At 45.2% G+C, this 20,863-nt stretch overlaps 1 protein-coding gene and 1 long non-coding RNA gene across 2 annotated transcripts in view; one reads left to right on the top strand and one right to left on the bottom strand.

The window, feature by feature from the left end:
* Positions 1 to 20,863, bottom strand: part of apolpp (retinoid- and fatty-acid binding glycoprotein apolipophorin) — a 44,522-nt gene that overhangs the window by 10,145 nt on the left and 13,514 nt on the right. The window contains exons 2-16 of the mRNA XM_076520483.1: positions 14,824 to 14,850; positions 14,551 to 14,735; positions 13,578 to 13,760; positions 8,702 to 13,309; positions 7,405 to 7,800; positions 7,101 to 7,287; positions 6,671 to 6,887; positions 6,259 to 6,551; positions 5,512 to 5,709; positions 5,205 to 5,431; positions 3,615 to 4,107; positions 3,080 to 3,264; positions 2,494 to 2,714; positions 961 to 1,534; positions 156 to 400 (exon numbers count right to left, since the gene is read on the bottom strand). Of these exons, the coding sequence (XP_076376598.1) occupies positions 156 to 400; positions 961 to 1,534; positions 2,494 to 2,714; positions 3,080 to 3,264; positions 3,615 to 4,107; positions 5,205 to 5,431; positions 5,512 to 5,709; positions 6,259 to 6,551; positions 6,671 to 6,887; positions 7,101 to 7,287; positions 7,405 to 7,800; positions 8,702 to 13,309; positions 13,578 to 13,760; positions 14,551 to 14,735; positions 14,824 to 14,850 (8,239 nt within the window). The remainder of the gene's footprint in view (positions 1 to 155; positions 401 to 960; positions 1,535 to 2,493; positions 2,715 to 3,079; positions 3,265 to 3,614; positions 4,108 to 5,204; positions 5,432 to 5,511; positions 5,710 to 6,258; positions 6,552 to 6,670; positions 6,888 to 7,100; positions 7,288 to 7,404; positions 7,801 to 8,701; positions 13,310 to 13,577; positions 13,761 to 14,550; positions 14,736 to 14,823; positions 14,851 to 20,863) is intronic.
* On the top strand, positions 285 to 2,445 carry LOC143259191 (uncharacterized). Its single transcript, XR_013033030.1, has 2 exons — positions 285 to 424; positions 810 to 2,445. It is a non-coding gene; the product is annotated as an uncharacterized LOC143259191 (long non-coding RNA).

The raw sequence follows: 20,863 nt of genomic DNA, 5'->3' as shown, positions 1-20,863 counted from the left end.
CTGGATAGGCGTATCCTCTAGCGTTTCACGAGCTTCGCAATGTCGCAAATACAACCAAAATCCACGATCTAATCGCGAGATTTAATTCGACGGTTTACTCCGTCGCGTTTAATTCGGATTTAATTCGGTTCTAATTCCTGTAATTCCTGTTTTACCTGTAAGCGTAGTACAGATCCATGAGCGTCGGCAGCTCCTTGTTGCGCAACAAATTCCAGGTGGACAGCTGGGCGATGGGAATGCTCGGGATCTCGGACAGGAAGCCGAAATTGAAGGGCGACTGGAATTTCAGGGAGCCCAACACGTCTTCGCTCGCCCCGATATGCGTCACTATATAGAGGAGCGATTTGATCGCGTTCTGTGCTTTCGCGCTGATCTCCTTTATCGCGTCCATTGGATCGATCTGGAAACGAAGACATCGATAATCGTAAGTCGAAATTTCTCCAAACAAATTCCGACACAGACAATGCAAACAATTGTGCCGTTTATTTCGAAAGTGACTCGAGCGCATTCCCGAGATCATTCGAAATAACTTTTTCCTTAGCGAAAATGCAATACGCGGCTTCGTTTACGAGTTATTAACGAAAAACATTGACCAATGACAGGCGAGCGCGCGGCGGCCGTGCCAGTGGGCGGGCGGAGCTCAGTTCCGCCCACCGCAGCTCATCGGTCACCGTTTTTCCTCGATAACTCGCGAACGAAGCCGCGGATCGCGTTTTCGCAAAGGAAAAAGTTGCTTCAAATGACCCGAGGAACCCCATGTTACCCGAAAATATCATAACTTTGTAACACCCTGTTCAACTTCATTTCAGCAACCCTTAGAAACACAATAACATTATGCTACCATGCCATCGGTTACCAATACTTTCGAATTTATCAAAACGCGAAATCCTTAAATATCCGAACTCTAAAATAAGTTAATCGTTTCTTCGAAACAATGAAATATCGAATCCGCGATCTCACCGTTTCGTGTTTGACGAGCTTGGTGAGGTACTTGCAGAAGACCTGCGCGAGCTGTTGCAGCTCCTGAGTGGGCAGAAGGTTCTTCACGACGCTGCAGGCTTCCTCGAGCGATTTCAAAATGGCCTCCGGCACCTGGAAGTTCTTCAAGTTCTGGTATTTTGCCTTGGCGATCTCGTAAATCGGCAACGCCTTTATTTTGTCGACCAGCTCCGAGGTGAACCCATTCAGGTCGTGCGTCACCTGCTCCAAGATCTTCGACTGGGCCTTAGAGTAGTCATGGACCATGGTGGAGACAATGCTCAATACATCGTGCAGCTCCTTCTGATGAGAATTGATCAGGTCCAGGAGCGCGTTGAGATACGTTCTCGTCAAGTTCGCGATCACGTCCACGATTTCTAAGTACTTGTTGAAGATGTTCTGGTACGACTCCTTCAGTTTCGGGTAGACCGCGTTCACCGACGCTTTAAAGCTGTCCAACAACGTGTTCAGCTGTTTCTGCAGCTTCTCCGTGACCTCGGCGACGTCCTTCAGGATGTGCGACGCGGCGCCGACCACACCGCCCAAATATTTGTTGCTTCGCGAAACAGAAAGATCGTATTTTCACGCGTTATCATTGGGCTCGTCTAATCTTTGCTCGCAGTGTACACCGACAGTGTCGTTTAATCACCGCGAGCAGCTATTCTTTAAATAAAAATATATATATCGATATCCTTAACGAAAAAAAAATATAATAATATCTTCAATGAGGAAAAAATTAAAAAAATACAGTCACGACGGAATTTTGAATTCAGGTTTGTCCAATTTTTGCTCGCAGTGTACGCCAACAGTGTCATTTAATCACCGCGAGCAGCTATTCTTTAAATAAAAATATATACATCGATATCCTTAACGAAAAAAAATATGTAATAATATCTTTAAAGAAGAAAAAATAAAAAAATACAGTCGCGACGGTATTTTGAATTCTGGTTTGTCCAATTTTTGCTCGCAGTGTACGCCAACAGTGTCATTTAATCACCGCGAGCAGCTATTCTTTAAATAAAAATATATTCATCGATATCCTTAACGAAAAAAAAATATATAATAATATCTTTAAAAAAGAAAAAATTAAAAAAATACGGTCGAGACGGAATTTTGAATTCAGGTTTGTCCAATTTTTGCTCGCAGTGTACGCCAACAGTGACATTTAATCATCGCGAGCAGCTATTCTTTAAATAAAAATATATTCATCGATATCCTTAACGAAAAAAATATATATAATAATATCTTTAAAACAGAAAAAATTAAAAAAATACAGTCGAGACGGAATTTTGAATTCAGGTTTGTCCAATTTTTGCTCGCAGTGTACGCCAACAGTGTCATTTAATCACCGCGAGCAGCTATTCTTTAAATAAAAATATATATATCGATATCCTTAACGAAAAAAGATATGTAATAATATCTTTAAAGAATGAAGAGATGTAATAAAATCTTTAAAAAAGAAAGGAATGTAATATATCTTTAAATGAAAGAAATGACGAGGTATTGTACACTTACAACGTAGCCTGGATTTCTTTGACAGTCTCGTCAGCGTTGATTTCTTGCTTCAACTTCGACAATTCGTTCTGATAGTACTCGAAGAGCGGCTTCAGATTAGGCTGCGCTTTCTGCAAGTGCTGCGTAAGATCCCCGGTTTCCGCGCGGATTTGATCCGCCACCCAATCCTGTGTTTCCTTCAATTTCTGTACAAGCTCGATCCTCCTGTTCTTCTGCACTTCCTGTAACGTTTGAAATCGACGTCTCGGTAATTTGAATCGCGCGAGAGACTCCCTTCAGGTTCGATCGAATTACTGTCCGCTCTATATCGAATAACGAACGATCGCGAATCATTTTCATGCAATTTTTATGGGAAACAAATTTTCAAAGTTTGATCACGCCTTCTTAACGAACTTCTCAGCTTTTCGTACGATCATTATGAAATTCGTACGGTAAAATTATTGTTAAGATAGAGAAACGTTCATCTTACGTCTTCTTCATTTCTTTGATTGAGAGGATTATGTTATATATTAATATAAGAATAGAATTATATTATTATATTATAATATATTGAATATTCAATGAGAGAACGGTGAATGCTACTTACGAATACTTCGATCACATTCGCCTTGTCGTAACTGATGTCTGGCTTCAGGAACTGTTTCTCGTCGAGATGCACCAGAACGCGGAACAGCTTCTTCTTGGCGCCGTCCTTGTACGAATCCGCGTGGATCTCGGCTAATTGGCCGAGGACTACCTGGCCGTTCACGGTCACCTTATCATTCGGCTTGTCTGCAAAGCGAACAAATTTTTCTCCATTTCTCTAGCAATTACATCCGAGAGAATAATTACATTCTCACAGCACCCGCAATCGCACGTTGTCCACGATTAATAACAAGCACGTAATCGTCATTCGAATAAGAATCGAGATAATAAAAATAATAATAAAAATAATAATAAAAATAGAAATAATAAAAAGTAATTCGCGCGAGTGTTCGAATGAAAACTGAAGAATTATTCCGATAAATAGATGGAACGATTTGTCACGTATAACCGTCGCTCTGGAGAAAACCATTCGAAATGCTGGTTCAAGAATTCATTTACGATTGTTCAAACAATTCGAACAAGAATAGCGAGCCTACCTTTGCAGTAAGTCACGAAATCGAAGCTGTTCAGTCCCTTGCTCTCGAGTTTCGCCACGACGGCCGGCTCGCCGAGCAGACACAGTTCTCTGCTGATGGTCTGCTGCTCCTTCGAGATCTGGTACTTCCACTCGTCCTTGATCAATACCTTGTCGGGCAACGTGACGAACAGTTCGGCCTGGCCCTTGTCCGCGGATAGCAACGCGCCCAGCGTCTTCGGTTTCTGATGGACATCGTTGTACGTGAAGAAGCTGCTCAGCTCGATCTGCTGGCTGCTGAATGCCAGGGCCGATTTCAGGTTCACCTTCAGCTGCTGGCCGCGGCTGTTCACCTCGATGTTGCTGGTGACGTTCTGGCCGTCCAGGACCTTCTGCTTCTGAACGATCGCGGTGATCGAGATCTTCTGGGACTTTTTGTCGAAGACGTCAAGGTCCAGGCTGGCGTCCAGCAGACGTTCGTCGCCTGAGTGCAGCCTTCCCTTCACCGAGAGATCCTATAAAGGAAACTGTTCGTAACAAGCCCGAACACTTCGTGGGAAATGGACGACAACGTTTTATTGTTTATTATTCGAGATTATTGATGTTAATATCGATTGTTATTCGCGACGTTTTATGGAGACAATTCTTCGATGCGTACGATTGGAAAGCTGGCGGATGAGAACCTCCCGGAGATTCAAATGCGTTTATTTTAGATTCGTTGTTGCTGTAGTGTAATATATTATAATTATATTGTACAGTATAATTATATTATACTGTGCTGTGTGACGAGTAATGATAATAATACTTATTTATATATACTGTATATAGTGTATATTATAATTACATATATATTATAGTGTACTATTATACTATATTGTGAGAAGTATACTCGTCATAACACAGTATAATAATTTGATATAATTAGTTAGATGTTTTTGGTATAATATTATTATCTATACTATATATAATATATTTTGTATTGTACTATACCATTATGCTATGTTATGATGAGTATATATCCCTCATACCATGGTATAATAGTATAGTATAACCAGTTAGGTGTGTCTGGTATTATACTATTATACTATTATATATACTTTGTATAATATATTTTATATTATATATAGTATAATATAAAATGTATGTATAATATATATTTATATGTGTATCTATGTATAATATATTTTATATTATACATATACGATATACTACTATACTATGCTATGACGAGTATGTAATATATACAATATATTATAGTTATTTTATATTATGCTATTATACTATATTATATAGTATTATATAGTATAATATAATTATAATATATTACATACACACTATTATATAGTATAACATAATTATAATATATTATATATAGTATTATATAGTACAATATAAATAGTATAGTAGTAAAATCATACTACGTATTATAATTATAATATATTAGACATAGCATGTATAAATAGCATAATTATAATATATACTATAATACCAGAATCATCTATCTGGTTATTACTATGTACATACAGAGATCATGGATAAGAAGAAAGAAAAAGGGAATTGAATTTCTATCCGGTTTTCCTTTCTCGCAACTGATCAATCGATGCGATTTTACCTTGGTCTGCGTCGGGTACGAGAATTTCGCGTTTCCGCTAAGAGACAAGCCGTCCTTGTCGATGTTCAGGTCACCGTTGGCACTCAGACAGGTCTTCTCCGCCGGTTTGTTCTTCTTATCCATGTACAAAGACAGGTCCAGCATGTACGGGCCGCCTGCCTTTGCCTTCGGCACGACGTGGACGAGAATCAGAGCGACCTCGCGCGATGGCAGAGTCAGAATGGAAGCTGCGACGAGATCGATCAAGTTAACAACCGTCGGCCGACTCCGCTTAAAAATCGGTATAATCGTGGCTCCGACTAGTTACCGGATTCTTTCGGATGAATGTAGAACTGGTAGGTGTACTCGGACTTGTCTTTGGTCGAGTGCAGGTACAGATTCGACGTGTGGTCCACTTGGGGATGGCTGAGCTCGGTGTTGGTCTTCAGCCCGAACTCGGCGGGCACGTTGAACTTCTTCAGGTCGACCTCCACCGTCAGCTGGTGTTTCAGGTACTGCTTCCCCGCTGAAGAGATCGTCGGAGGATGAGAATATACAGAGTGTCCCGAAAGTGTCTCGCAATCCGAAAACGGGGGATTTGGATCGACTCGAAGTGAATCGTTATCAAGTATTATCGTTACAGCATTTGGATGTTTGAATTAATACACGGTATCCAAAAATTATGGCACTTCCGGGAAACGAGGGGTTCCTGGGATCATTCGAAGGAACTTTTTCCTTTGCGAAAATGCGATCCGCGGCTTCGCTGGCGAGTTATCGACGAAAAACGGTGTCCAATGAGAGGCGAGCGCGCGGCGGCCGAGTCAGTGGGCGGGCGGAGCCCAGTTCCGCCCACCGCGTCTCAGTGGTCACCGTTTTTCGTTGATAACTCGCAAACGAAGCCACGCATCGCATTTTCGCAAAGGAAAAAGTTTCTTCGAATGACGTCAGGAATTCGATAGTTGTCGCCGATTGTCAAATAAAAAATCGTATATATGTATATATAAAATAAAATCGTACGGCTTCGAATGCAAAGAGGCGAATGGTCGAAACGACAATGCGGTCGTGGAAAGCTTACGTGTCGTGTCCATGCTCGATTGGAGCTTGAAGTGGGCGCAGTCCTTGGTCTGCTCGCAGTAGCTGTTGAAGACGTGGAGCTCCTTGTTCGTCAACTTGAGCTCGCCGACGATGGCCGAGGGGCCGAAGTTCGCGTTCAAAATCACAGCGATGCCCTCTTCTCCGTCCTTCTCGATGGTCAGCTGTTGCCTGGTGTACTTGAAGGACGAGCTCTTGGTGTCGTCGCCGACCTTCAGGCTCCCGTTGCCCTCGACCACGATCTTTCCCTCCTCATCGCGTTTCTTGTAGCTCGTGCTGGATAGACAGTGCAGTCTTAGTTCCCGAATATACCAGAACGGTTTTAGATCATCGAAAGACAACGGGTTTCGCGGGTAGACGCGGCGCGGACATTAAGTCGGCATGGCTGCCATTACCTTCCGGTTACGATGTTCTTGCCGTCGCTGGTCACCGTCACGATGATCCTCTTCCCGGTCTTGGCGGTCGGCTTGTTCGAGATCTCAGCGTGCACCTTGCGGTACTTCGTCTTGTCGCTGTCGAAGTTCCCGGTGATCTCGAACTCGTCTACGCTGTCAAGGTCGGCGTGCACGTCCCCGGTGACGAATCCCTTCGGCGTGCGCACGGTCAGTTCACCTGCGGCGAACAAGAAGCGATCGTCAGCGTTCGAAGGACTCGCTTGGGCGTCACGTTTCTATTTTCAAGATCGCGAAACCTGCGAGACGAACTGTCCACCTCGGCGAAACAACTGGCCGCCGTAAAATCGTTCCGATTTGACGCGATTTCGAGGCAATTCGCGGGTCACGTGACTCAATTCCTCAACTCGGAGACCAAATGACAGCCTCTTACCTTTGTACTCTTTCAGCCCGAGTTTCTCGAACGCCCAGAGCAGCTCCGATTTGCCTTGCGGACAGGTGGTCGTCACCTCGAACACCCTGCGCGCACCCTGCGGCTGGATGTTGCTCTTCAGGGTGTACTCCGCGCCGTCAGCCTTCAGCACCGCGTTCGTGGTCAGCTGATTGTCTGCTTTCAACCTCTGCGAAATAACGATGGAAACGTGTAATCTCGTTCGACAAAGAAAGACATCGACGGATCTCTCGTCTGTCTTCGTTCGAAGACGAACGCGGACCAATTCGAACGGTGGCGCGCCTACCTTGTAGTCCAGGTCCAATGCCACGTTGCGGAACTTCTCGATGGGTAACGCGCTGTTCACCTTGACAGTGACGATCGCCACGTCTGGCTTGTACACGTTGTTCGACTGTAACGTGGCCTTATTGTCTCCGTACTCGAACTTCACGTCCACGTCCGCGGTGGACTTCCCCTCGGACGGCTCGTACTTGTAGCATCCCTCCAGCTGCAACGGAGGATGCTTGGCGACCTTCAGCACAAACTCTCCCTTGCCCTCCGAAGCCGCGTCCAAGGAGCCTCGTCTCTCCGTCTTGCTGCTCAACTTCAAGCCGATCTCGTTGTCCTTGCCGCAGGCCAGTTTCCCAGATCCCTCCAACTCCAGACCTTGGTCGCTGTCCTTGTTCACAATCTTCAGATTGTTCTGCGAACGAAACGGGCCATTCAGCGGATACTGGGAGAAGAGGGGGTTAACTTCGAGGAGGGGGGACGACTACTTTGGGAAGAAGCCTAACGGAGCAGTCGTTTCTCCTAGAAATGGTCGGAGGCCGGAATCGAAACCGGCAGATCCGAGAATACTAAGACGCGATTCTTCGTGCCTCGCGGCTCGTTTTTAGAGAAACGATGACGTAACTTTCTTATTTCTAATCTTTTGTCACGATCCGACGGCAATTTGAAGGCCACGTGATTCGATTCGAAGGCAATTCGAAGACCACATGATTCAATTCGAAGGCCACGTGATTCAATTCGAAGGCAATTTGAAGACCACATGATTTAATTCCAGGGCAATTCTAAGTCAATTTAAAGGCCACATGATTCAATTCTAAGTCAATTTAAAGGCCACATGATTCAATTCGAAGGAAATCTGAAGGCCACATGATTCAATTCCAGAGCAATTCTAAGTCAATTTAAAGGCCACATGATTCAATTCTAAGTCAATTTAAAGGCCACATGATTCAATTCTAAGTCAATTTAAAGGCCACATGATTCAATTCTAAGTCAATTTAAAGGCCACATGATTCAATTCTAAGTCAATTTAAAGGCCACACGATTCAATTCGACGGCAATTCGAAGGCCTCATGCCATGATTCGAAGGCAATTCGAAGACGGCTGACCGACTCCATCGACCTCTAGCACCGACATAGCAATAAATTCCATAGACGCAGGACTATCACAGAGAAATTCACGGCAACCAAAAATTTACCATTCCCGGGAGAAATGTGACTGTATCATCTTGATCAATGAAAATATGATTCTCCTTGATTGTCTGTGAAGAACTTCTCCACATTCTCCATCCTCTCCTAAACAACCTCCGAAACACCTACCTCCACCAGCCAGTCGCCCCAGGATCCATGTAGCTTGTTCTCGCTGCACGAGTCGTCCTCGTCAGACGAGGCTTTGACTTTGAACTCCTGCGGGACCTTCGCGCCGCCAACCTTTACGCCGATGCTGCTCAGCATCTTGCCGTTCTCGAGTTTCCGCACGATATGATAGTTGATCAGCAGGTCCTTGTTCTCGGTGTCGATCAGTTTCAATTGCGTGTCCGAATCGAAGGTCAAATCCGGTTCGGCCAGCTGTAAGTTGGCCCTGTACTGAAGCTTGGTGGCCGGCCCGCCCTTCTCCTGGCAGTGCTGCAGCTCGGCGTTCACTATGACCTCGGTCAGCTTGTCCCCATGCGTGGATATCCGGTACAATTTCGTGTTGAAGTTACGGCCGGACGGCAGAGTGACGTCCGCGGTCAGGTCGAGCTCTACGTTGTTGAATCTGCTGGCCAGCTTGCCCTTGCCGTTCACCTCGAGCTTCTGGTCGAGCCAGACGAGCACGTTCTTCGTGTCGATCGAGTTGGAGACGGCGTGGTTGTTCGCGTCGTCCGTGTTGGAGACGATGTGGTTGTTCGTGGACAGCTTGATCCGCTTGTTCGGGTCCTTCTTGGCGTCGTAGAGGATCTCGAGGGTGCCGTCGTGCTCCGGGCCGTTGACGGACACCTGGCCCGTCGCCTGGACCTTGCGACCGATCTTCGGCACGTCGATGTTCAGGTTCGCGTTCCCTTTGCCGTTCTGGTACGAGTACTGGCCGTTCGCCGTCAGGTAGCCCTTCAGGTTCAGGTTCACGGTGCCGCTCGGGTGCGGGCTCTTCCGTGTCTTCAGGGTGAACTCGATGTACTTGACGCCGTCGACCTTGACGAACACCAGCGAGTTCAACAGCTGCGGGTTCGCCTCCAGATCGGTGGACACTTTCACCTTCTTGCCGTTCAGGTTCGCGTCGCCGTTCACCTGGACCAGCGCGTTCTCCTTGTTCACGTTGTACACCACCGTCACCTCGGACTCGTACCTGCCGCCCGGCGTGAACACCAGCAAGTTCGTGAACTTGCTCTTGGTCGGCTCGATCACGTCGCGCTTCGACTTCAGTTGGAACTTATTATCCAGCAGCTCGGCCGTGACCTCCAGCTCGTAGTTGCCCGGATTCAGGTGGGGCGATCTACGCAAGGACATCCCGAAGTTGGTCTTGAACTTCTCGTACGTCATTTTGGCGCCGATGGTCGCCGAATCCCTGTCGACCTCGCCGTTGAGCCCCAGGAACAGATTCGTGGCGGGGTACTTCAGCTCGTTGAACAACGAGACGCCGAAACGCTTGTAGCTTGACCGCTCGCCATCCTTCACCTCCAACTCACGCGGGTGGAACTTCTGCTCTAGACTCAGCCGGTTCACCTCGGACTTCAGATCGGGCCCGTGGACGAAGACCAGGTTGTGCATCCACACGGACTTCTCCTTCTTCAGCTGCCAATCCAACGAAAACCCGAGATTGGGGTCGGACGAGGGCTTGGCGGTCACCGCGAGCATCCAGAGGCTGTGGGGCACCATGCTCCCGTCCATCTTCAGGTCCAGGTGCTTCTCGCCGTATCCGATCTTCGTGTCCACGTTCACCGCCATCGGCGTCCACTTGATCGAACCGTCGACGACCACGATCTTCTGGCCGCCGATCAGCAGAGCCACGTCGTCGATGGTGAACTTCTGACCGCCGTCCACCTCCGCGACCTCCACGGTGCCCTGGCAGGTGTACTGCTGGCCCGACTGCGAGTCGGGCTTCATGCCGGCAAGTCTCGCGATGTGCTCCGGCATCTTGTACTCCAGCACCGGCTTGTACTTGTTGCCGCTGACCAGCATGCCGACGCGCGCGTAATAGTCGTTCTGGTCGTGGAGCGCGGTCACGGTCATGCTGCGCTCCTCCGGGGTGTTCTTCAGGGCGGCCTCGATCGAGGCCTTCTTGATCGGCGAGTCGAAGGCCAGCTTGGCGGACAGGTTCGGCTTGGTGTTGACCTCCCCGGTCAGAGCGACGCGTCTCTGCGTCCTGCTCTTCGGGGTGTCCAACAGGATCTCGAAGGAACGTCGCTCCGGGTTCTCGACGTCCAGCTTCGCCCTGAAGTGGAACTCGGTCACGTCGTTGTTCTCGACGGACACGGCGAACTTCGCCGGTCCGCTAAGTGGGAACACGGGCTTCTGCTGAACGGTGGCCAGGTCCGTGTACGGGAACGACAGCTCGCCGCAGACGGTCAGCCCCAAGATGGTGGACAGCTGGTCGAAACAGTCCTTGTACTCTCTGCCCTTGCTGAACTTGGGCGCCGCGTACTCGCCGTGCGGGCCGCTGCTGAACAGCACCTCGCTGTTCACGTTGATCACCTCCTGCTTCTTCTTCGGCAGGCTCAGCGAGACGTCGATGCCTGTGCCGTCCAGCACGCTCACGGACAAGTCGCTGCTGGTCGACGTGTGAAGGGTGCTCACCACCTTCAGCCCGGACTCGACGCCCAGTGCCTGGACGAGGATGTTGCCGGTCACCGTGACCGCCACGCTCGGCTCCACGCCGACTCTGAACGTCGCTTTCTTCGGGAATTCCAGGATATCCGCGAGGTCCACCTTGCCGTTGCTTTTGACGCGAGCCGCGCTGGTCCCGGTCACTCCCAGGGACAGGGAGCTGCCGAGGTTGGTCGGATAGATCAGGTCGGCTTCCAGGAACTGCAGGAAGCTCTCGACCTCGTGGTTCAGGTTCTTGGCCTGCTCGAATCCTCTGCCCAGTTTATCGAACACCTGGTCTACGACCACTTTCATGGGGTCCACGACGTTGTCGCTTTCGTAGCTCAGGTAGGCGACCTCCACGCCGAACAGCTTCATCGAGAAGTCCAGGTCCAGGTTCTGGTCGACCTCGTTGCCCCTCAGCCGCACGTTCTTCGCGAACCGGTTCAGCTCCTGCTGCTCGACCGCGGCCCTCTTCCCGCGGATCAGCCTGTCGTACTTGGCCGCGGTGTACTTCGTCATCTGCTTGAACGTCTGAATCGTGTCGGACGGGTCCTCCACCGTTTCGTGTAACTTGAGCTCGCCCTTCGGGCCGAGCCAGTGCTCGATCGCTCTGTCAAGGTTCTCCGCGCGGGTGCTCAAGCTCAGCAGGTTCATGTTGCGGCCGAACAGCTCCACGGTGACGTTCAGGTCCACGGACCGGGGCACGTAGCTGTTCTGGCTGTAGATCACGTTCTCGTCGACGCTCGTGCCAAGGCCCAGCGACTCGATCTTGTACGACAGCTCGTCGTTGTACGAGAACTTGCGGAAGTCCTCCGGGAACTTGGTGCGCGGCTTGATCTGCCCGATATGGCTCTTCGCGTTCAGCTTGTTCGGGTCCGTGGAGGCTCGCAGGTTCCTCAGATGGCCCTGGATGAACGAGCCGACCTGGTTCACCGTCTCCTTGTCCAGGGTGTCCTTCAGGTGGCTGGCGACGTGCGGGCAGGGGCACGCGACCAACGACAAGTACGACTTGATCCTGATCTCGCTGTCCTCCTCCTTGTCCGCGAACACTTTCAATACGATGTTCTTCCATTTCATGGTGCACTTGGTGGGCAGCGCCTCGATGGCCGCCACCCGCACCCTGTTCCTCACGTTCTTGTCCGCGGCGATGTTCGCCAGTTTCACCAGAGTCGCGTCGTCCAGGAACGTGTTGCCCAGCGCCTTCAGCGCGGAGATCACCACATCCTCCTGCGCCCTGGTCTTCGTCTTGCCGTTGCCCACCTTCTCGCGGATCTTGTGCACCGCCTCCTTCACCTTCGCCACGTTCTCGCACGAATGTTGTTGGCAGTACTTGCCGATCGCCTGGCCGATCCCGAGGTAGCCGATCCGGGGCAGATCGGGCTGGTCCAGAAGAGTGGTCAATGCCGTGACCGTCGGCAGGGTGGTGTGCCGGATCAGCGCCAGCCCGGTGTAGAAGAGCAGCGTCTGCGTTTCGGTCATTTCCTTGTTCTTGATCAGCTCCACGCCAACCTCCGCCGCCTCGCCGGTTCCAGCGTGGAACAGCCCGTCCAGCAGCAGCTGCAGGCAACCCTTGTCGAACCCGGCGCCCGCCTTCACCTTCTGGTACGTCGACAGCATGTCCGGCTTGTTGCTGAGCCGCAGCACCTTCACCAGCTCCGTGAACTTGCTCGCGGCGGCCGGCTTCACGCCGCCGGCGATCTCCGCCTGCGCGGCCTTCAACGCCTTCGCGATGTCCTCTTGATTGTATTTAACGACCGCGTGCGGGGCGTCGAAGATCAAGGTCTTCGGCGCGGACACCGGTTTCGTCGGGTTCTCCGGTTTCTCGCCGGTGAACGACAGCGTGGTCTCCACCACCGTCTTCGCGCCAGACTCGCCGTTGCTGAACGGACGAAGCTTGTACGTCTCGGTGGAGGTCGCCGAGTCCAGAACGCCTTGTTTGAAGCGTTGGTTGATCGTCTGATGGGAGTCCAATAGAGGCGTCGTTTTCAGCCCGGTCGCCGTGTCAACCATCGCCGTTACCAGGCCTTGGTTCACGTTCTCGCGGAAACTGCACTGGTCCAGGTTCCTCGTCTTCTCCACCACCAAAGTCTCGCCCTTCTTGTAGAACGAGAACTTCGTCGGGCAGACGCCCATCACGTCGGTCTGCGGGGAAATGTTCGGGTTAAGCTTTGTTAAGTTTTATTGTTCGTGGTTTTTGTCTTTATAGAGCGTTTCGAGTCGGAGCTGCGCGATTTTAGCGCGAATTCGTCGGGCAAAACTGCGGTCTGTACGCGAAGGATAAGCCTTTTTCTTCGTGGCTTCGAAAGCGAAGCTCTCGACGCGACGAAATAAGGCGATTCGTTGGATCTCGTAGGTTACTATTGTGAATAAATTTGGTCGGACGTCGCCGTCATGTTCGTAGCGCACAAACCTCGTGGATGGCCGCCGTGCCGCTGTCTTGCAAAACAGCTGATTGGAACAAGGAGACGACCGCCCTCTTGATGTTCAAGGAGGCTTGGCTGTCTGTTGGCTCCGCACAGATCTCCGTGTCGATGTGCCCGTTGTGGTAGTTAAACTGAACTGTTGCATCCTCAAGTCCTGGCGTATTTGGACGCTGGAACGTGGGAATAGAATAATGCGAATATAGCAATACGTTTATGATTTCGTAATTATTGCTATAAAGACGATTGTTGTAATTATTGCAGTGGAATTACTTGTTAATGTAATTATTGCAGTATAATTACTCATTAATGTAATTACTACAGTATAATTACTCATTAATGTAATTATTGCAGTATAATTACTCGTTACTATAATTATTGCAGTATAATTACTCATTAATGTAATTACTACAGTATAATTACTCATTAATGTAATTATTGCAGTATAATTACTCGTTACTATAATTATTGCAGTATAATTACTCATTACTATAGTTATTGCAGTATAATTACTCATTAATATAATTATTGCAGTATAATTACTCAATAATGTAATTTTTGCAGTATAATTACTCATTGATATAATTATTGCAGTATAATTACTCATTGATATCATTATTGCAGTATAATTACTCAATAATGTAATTATTGCAGTATAATTACTCATTACTATAATTATTGCAGTATAATTGCTCATTGATATAATTATTGCAGTATAATTACTCAATAATGTAATTATTGCAGTATAATTACTCATTACTATAATTATTGCAGTATAATTATTTATTTCTATAATTATTACAGTATAATTGCTCATTACTATAATTATTGCAGTATAATTGCTCATTACTATAATTATTGCAGTATAATTGCTCATTAATATATCTAATAATAATTATTACAGATATCATTAATATAATTATTATGATACATATAATGAACTAATAATATATCTAACCATACCTCTTTGTTAACTAGAACGTTCTTCAGGACTAATTGATGCACGCAGTCCGGTTTCACCGACAATTCGACAGTGGCCGACAGTTCGAGGGTCGCATCTCCTTCAGCCTCGCTGACCGATGTAACTGACTTTCCTTTTAACTGGTAGATATACGTTTTTCCTTCTTGATACGCTTTATTCGAATGCACTGTAAAAGATTCAGAAACCGTGACAACATTAATAAACACGTCGCGAGGATGTACCGGAAACTAAGCGTTTAACATCCGAGAACTTACTTCCACGACAGCCGGTGCTGCATTTACCTGCAACAATAGAAATATCGCGTGTAAGTGAACGCTCTTGATTTTAGGGAGCATGGTATTAGTATAATTTGCAAATTGCAATATTATTTCTATACTAAATCCAAGGGGATTGTATTATAAATATATAAGATGTAATAATAATAAATAAATGAATATAAATAATGGTAATAAAGAAAGAAATGAATAGATATATATATAATAAATAATAGTAAATAAATAATATATAACTGATCATATATATAAGATTCGACTTTTCATTCAAATAAATTGGATTTTAAGAAATAAAGGAGAACTTTATAATTTCCCTGTAATTATTTTATCACTGATTCCTATATATTTTAATTTTTCCTTTTAAATAAGAGATTCTCGAGTCTAAATTCATGAAAAAATTGTCGCGTTATATAAATAATCCATAAACGTCCGCAGAGTCCGCTGATTACAGTGTCCTCGAATACGTAACAGCGTTGAAAATTGAATTCCTCTATATTCTACGAAGTTCGGGCATTGTTTGTTTCGTTACTGTCCATTTCGACAATCGTTGACGGTCAATGGGGGGCACGCAAAGTTGCATCGAACGAGAGAGACCGCCGCGCCGGTCCTTGAATCGGTTCATTTGTTCTAGTGATTAAAGGGACCGAGCAGTAGTCACGATCGCCGAGAGATTTGTTTCGAGCGGCGCATAAGCTCGCAACCCGCGGCATAATAAATGTATAACAGAATAATAACCGAGAGATAATCGTCTCAATAAACGGGTAACAACGTAATTGCGATATTATAGTTGCAATTGGAAATAGTAGACGCACGGGGAGGATTTATAGAACGGTTCAAAATTCGGTCTGTGGAGACTGTGATCGATTCGATGAAATTAAAAAGTTCTGTCTGCACAAAATGTGTCCGATGCAATCAAATAAAAAATTCAGTCCGCATAAAATGCGTCTGATAGAGTTGAATAAAAATTCAGTCTGCATGAAAAGTGTCTGATAGAGTTGAATAAAATTCAGTCTGCATAAAATGTGTCTCAGACAGTTGATTAAAAATTCAGTCTATATAAAATGTGTCTGATACAATAAAATAAAAAATTCAGTCTGCACAAAATGCGTCTGATAGAGTTGAATAAAAATTCAGTCTGCATAAAATTTGTCTGATAGAGTTGAATAAAAATTCAATCTATATAAAATGTGTCTGATACAATAAAATAAAAAATTCAGTCTGCATAAAATGTGTCTGATAGAGCTGAATAATAAAAATTCAGTCCGCATAAAATGCGTCCGACAGAGTTGAATAAAAATTCGGTCTATACAAAACGTGTCTCTGACGATCAAACAAAGATGAAATCTACACAAATTGTTTATCGACAACTCGCAATGAAATTTGCAACGAGGCTCTGTCGAGAGACCCCATTAATCCTTCTTACCGGGCTAAATTAAACAAGCAAGAGAAAAGATATGCCGGGGTCCGAATAGACCCTCCAGCTAAGTTATTAATCATCTTGCGTTCCCGTGAGTGCTTTTTTTTCTCTCTTGTCCTGCCCGTCGATGAAACTTTCGCGTTGCCGAAGGATTTCGAAACGTGACTGGGAAACCTAATATATGTATATATATATATCCCGGGCTCCGATGAATTGGCAAAGCGTAAAAACATTCTTTCGCCGGAAGGGTAGACACCCTCGAGGCCTGCCCAGGCGCGTCGATGGATTTGATACTCTATTTTTATACTGATTATGAGAGCAAAGTTCTCCCAGACCTAGATGAAAATATTTCTGCCGAGAGATGTACGAATGTGTCTGCGAATATTATTTTCTCTTGAATTTGCTTCACGTGCGCTTCGTTTGAAATGGTTATTTGTTTCTGTATCAAATGGAATACACCGGTTGCACTGCTCAATTGATTTCGTAAATATGTCAGAAGCAGATCGCGGATTTTTATGCGAAATAAAAATGTTCGAAGACGACTGTGAAAGGAACGTAAATTGTTTCTTTCGTTGATTCTGGTGAGTTGAAAATAATGTAGCAATGCTATTTATTTATGCGCTATTTATTTATGTGCTATTTATTCATAATGATTAATATGCTATTTATTCATGTGCTATTTATTTATATGCTATTGATTAATATGCGATTTATTCATATGCTATTTATTAATATGCTATTTATTCATATGCTATTTATTAATATACTATTTATTCATATGCTATTTATTAATATGCTCTTTATTAATACGCTATTTATTAATATGCTATTTATTTACATGCTATTTATTTATTTTATGCTATTTATTTTTATGCTATTTATAGGTTACAACATTTATAGCCAAGTGGAACATTTAACGACCGCAATTGCTGTGTTTGGACAGTTTCGAGGATAACGACGGCGTAAGCGTGACAAATAATTTCCTGAACACGGGTCGAACGTATCTTCTTTTTTCCTGTCTCGCAAAAACTTAGTTGTATTAATCAAAGAATCGCGGAAACGTTGAGTCACCATTATCTATCAACATTTACGCCAGACGTATTTATTAACACTCGAGACACGATGAAAAACAATGTCCGTCGATCGGCTAGTACGAATTAACGTTTTTGCAAACCGATCGACAAAAAAAACAGACGCGTGAATCACGAAGCAAAGTCTGTGGAAATAAAAGTTTTTAATGATCGCGATTAATCGTAATTCGAACGAAGTACTCGACTAAAACGAATTCGTTCGGACAATTATCTTGGACATGCATATATCGAAACGATATCACGTATTGTACGATTGCAAATTATTATTATTATTATTATTATTATTATTATTATTATTATTATTATTATTGTTATGGAATTCGATGGAAATCGATGGAATTCGTGCCGCTTCAATGGCGGCTTGTTTTTGAACGGGAGATACGATAAGTTCGCGCCAGTGATTTATGCACGGCAGGAAAAAAATGCTTATTGACTCCGTTTTATAATCGATAATCGTTTTTTACGGCGGTCCGGCTGATTAGCCGCGAGAGAGAAGGCGTATCTCTGCGGGGTGACGGTGAACTTCGTAGTACGGTCGCACTGATAATGCAATCGTCCGCGACACAGTTGACCCCCGATCTTGAAACGACTTATTTTTAGTTGAATCGGTGCCGATTGATTGCCGGAATGCGAGATCCACCGCTCGAGAAACTGCACGACGGAATTAAATCCCTTTTACGTTTCCCGTACGTAATTCGTCGAGAAAACGTTGCACCCTTCGAGGGTGCATCGAAAATGTATTTCTTGAATATAATATGTTTCTTTTTTTGGTAGATAATTAGTAATCATTTTAAAACAAATTTTCAGTCTACGTTAATTTCAATTGTCTCGTTAGATTCTTAAACATTTTGTTATTAATTCCAACTGTCTTGGTTAGATTCTTGAAACTCTTGTTATTAATTTTAAATTCTGGTCCACTTCGGCCATACGGGATAGTTAAATCGGTTCGAATCGGTCCGCGGAATAATTATGCGACGGGAAACCGTGCAACTGTATGCATTCACTTCGTTCCTACAATCTGCCGTAATACGAGCGATTTTCCACGAGCATTTTCGACAATTTTCGTCCGGAATGCCGACGGCGTTCCGTGTGGCAAATAACGCAACGTGCACTCTTCTCGGCGAAAGGTCATGATAAATTACAATAAAAAGTTCCTGGCAGCAGCCCGCGTTTCCTGTCACGTACCGCCGCCGCCATTTTTCCCTTTTAGCGGACCCAGAGATTGGATTTGACCGCGCGTCGTCGTTGCTCGCTGATTTTAGAAAATTGGGATTGATAACGTCGCCCCTCCGACGATTCTCCCTCTGTCCGCACGGTTAACTTTATCCGATTAATATGATCAGTAGCTCCTCAAGATCCTGTTCCGTCGAGAAATTCAAATTTTTCACCCTTCCGAGCGAACTTCGTTTCATATCTTCGAATATTTTGAATCAATTCTACGAATAAAACTTTATTTGTTATTCGAATAATATATTCAACGAATTCTACGAATAACATGTTATTCGTTACTCGTTATTCGAATAATATATCGAATGAATTCTAGGATAAATATTTGATTCGTTGCTCGAATAATTCGTCGAATAATTCGTTGAATAATTCGTCGAATAATTCGTCGAATAAATTCGAATAATTCGTCGAATAAATTCGAATAATTCGTCGAATAAATTCGAATAATTCGTCGAATAATTCGTCGAATAAATCGTCGAATAATTCGTCGAATAAATTCGAATGATTCGTCGAATAAATTCTACGAATAAAATGACGAGCCGGGCTTCGTTTTCGATTGAAGCGAAGCGGTTCAAAGGACTCCGAAGCGGGCCGCGAAATGAATCGTTCGATCGTAGTTGCAAGTTTCTCGACACAATTCCCATTATCCGATTATCATCGGAGGTTTGTTCTTCCGCGTTGACGGGCCCCCGTCTCGTCGATCGAGGCGTGTTGGCTAACGGCATGAAAACTGCTTTCCGCCGTTCTCGTTTTCCCCGGCTCTCTGGAATGCCGGCTATTCTACAGATTCCTGTTGCAATTTCCTCTTGCGAAATTCCGACATGTCTTTCACTCGAAGGAAATGTCGATCGCGCGAACTCGGCATCGGGAAACATTTTATTGTGCCTTCGATTTCCACGCGTTCCGAACGCGAAAGGTTACTCACCGCCGCGCACAGCCAGCCATTTTCAGCGAGTAAATCGAGTCGACGGGAAACGCGTTCGCGAAATTGTTAACGCGTCATTTCACGCTTACGATTTATTCGGATTTTACGAAGTGACCCTCCGCGCCCGATTGGCCCATCGGGGAGATAGGGTATATTTTATTCGAACGACGAATAAACGGTACAATTTTATTCGTAGAACTCAGTCGAAGGATCGATCGAATCACGTTTTGTTCGAGGGATTTATTCGAAGAATTTACGCGAAACATTATGCGGATTAAATTCTATTCGGAACATCGGTCGATCTTCGAACCTTCAATCGCGACAATGAATTAATAGTTTTCGATTACAAAATGAATTAATAATTATCAATGGCAATACGAATAATAATAATAATGTCCAATTGCAGAATGAATTAATAATTGTCAACTGCAGCATAGATAATAATAATATAATCTCCAATTGCAAAATAAATTAATAACTGTCAACTGCAATATGAATAATAATAATAATAGTCGATTGTAAAATGAATTGATAATTCTCGGTAATTATGCGAAAACCGTCAGATTTACCAGAAGAAGGGACGTCGTTGTGTCCGGCGGAATTTTCGGTTTCTGCGAAAAGCGAAACGTCGACGGAAAGAACGCGCGTGTAGACGGAGAAAAAGTGCAACGTATCGTATCGGATCTATTTTATTGGGAAGTAGGGACGTTAGATCAATTTACCAAATATCCGGTTGAGTACGGGGGACCTGTAATCATTTCAATGATACAGACCTCGTTCCAGCCGATTATGCGGTTGCGGTGTACGCGCGTGTACGTGCACGCACACGTCGGCTCGCTCCGGCCGTACGTACGTAATCAGGCGCATGATTGTTTTGTGGAAAATGTAATTCACGCGCGATTCTCCGAAAACGATCTCCGATCGCTTTGTTTCATCGCCGCGGATTCGCTCGGCTCCTATCGACACACGATTCCAATACGAGAAATGCAATTTGTTCCGTCTTCGCTTCATTCGTTTCTCAAGATTTCGCGTAGATTTAATCGATCAGGCGAAATTTGTACACGTTTCGCTGGTCACTGGATTTTGCAGATTTTATTTTATATATATAATTATTTTATTTTTTATGTACATTGTGCGTAGGATGAATCTTTTGTTTCGTTTATTAAAAGTCTCGTTAGAGTTACACGGAGCTCTATTCTTTGCTCATGGTCGTCGGAGAATGCGGTAATTGTTGCACAATGTGCCGCTTATGCGAACCTATGTTAACTCTTGGAGTAAGGATCTTTGTGGAAAATAATATATCTTGGCACCTGTTGCAAGAAGTGAAAGTTGTTTGAATGTTGCTTTTTCTATCTATGACAA

Source organism: Megalopta genalis, chromosome 3 (assembly GCF_051020955.1).
Source record: "Megalopta genalis isolate 19385.01 chromosome 3, iyMegGena1_principal, whole genome shotgun sequence".
Classification (NCBI taxonomy): Eukaryota; Metazoa; Arthropoda; class Insecta; order Hymenoptera; family Halictidae; genus Megalopta; species Megalopta genalis.
This window is presented reverse-complemented; position numbering and strand designations above follow the sequence as displayed.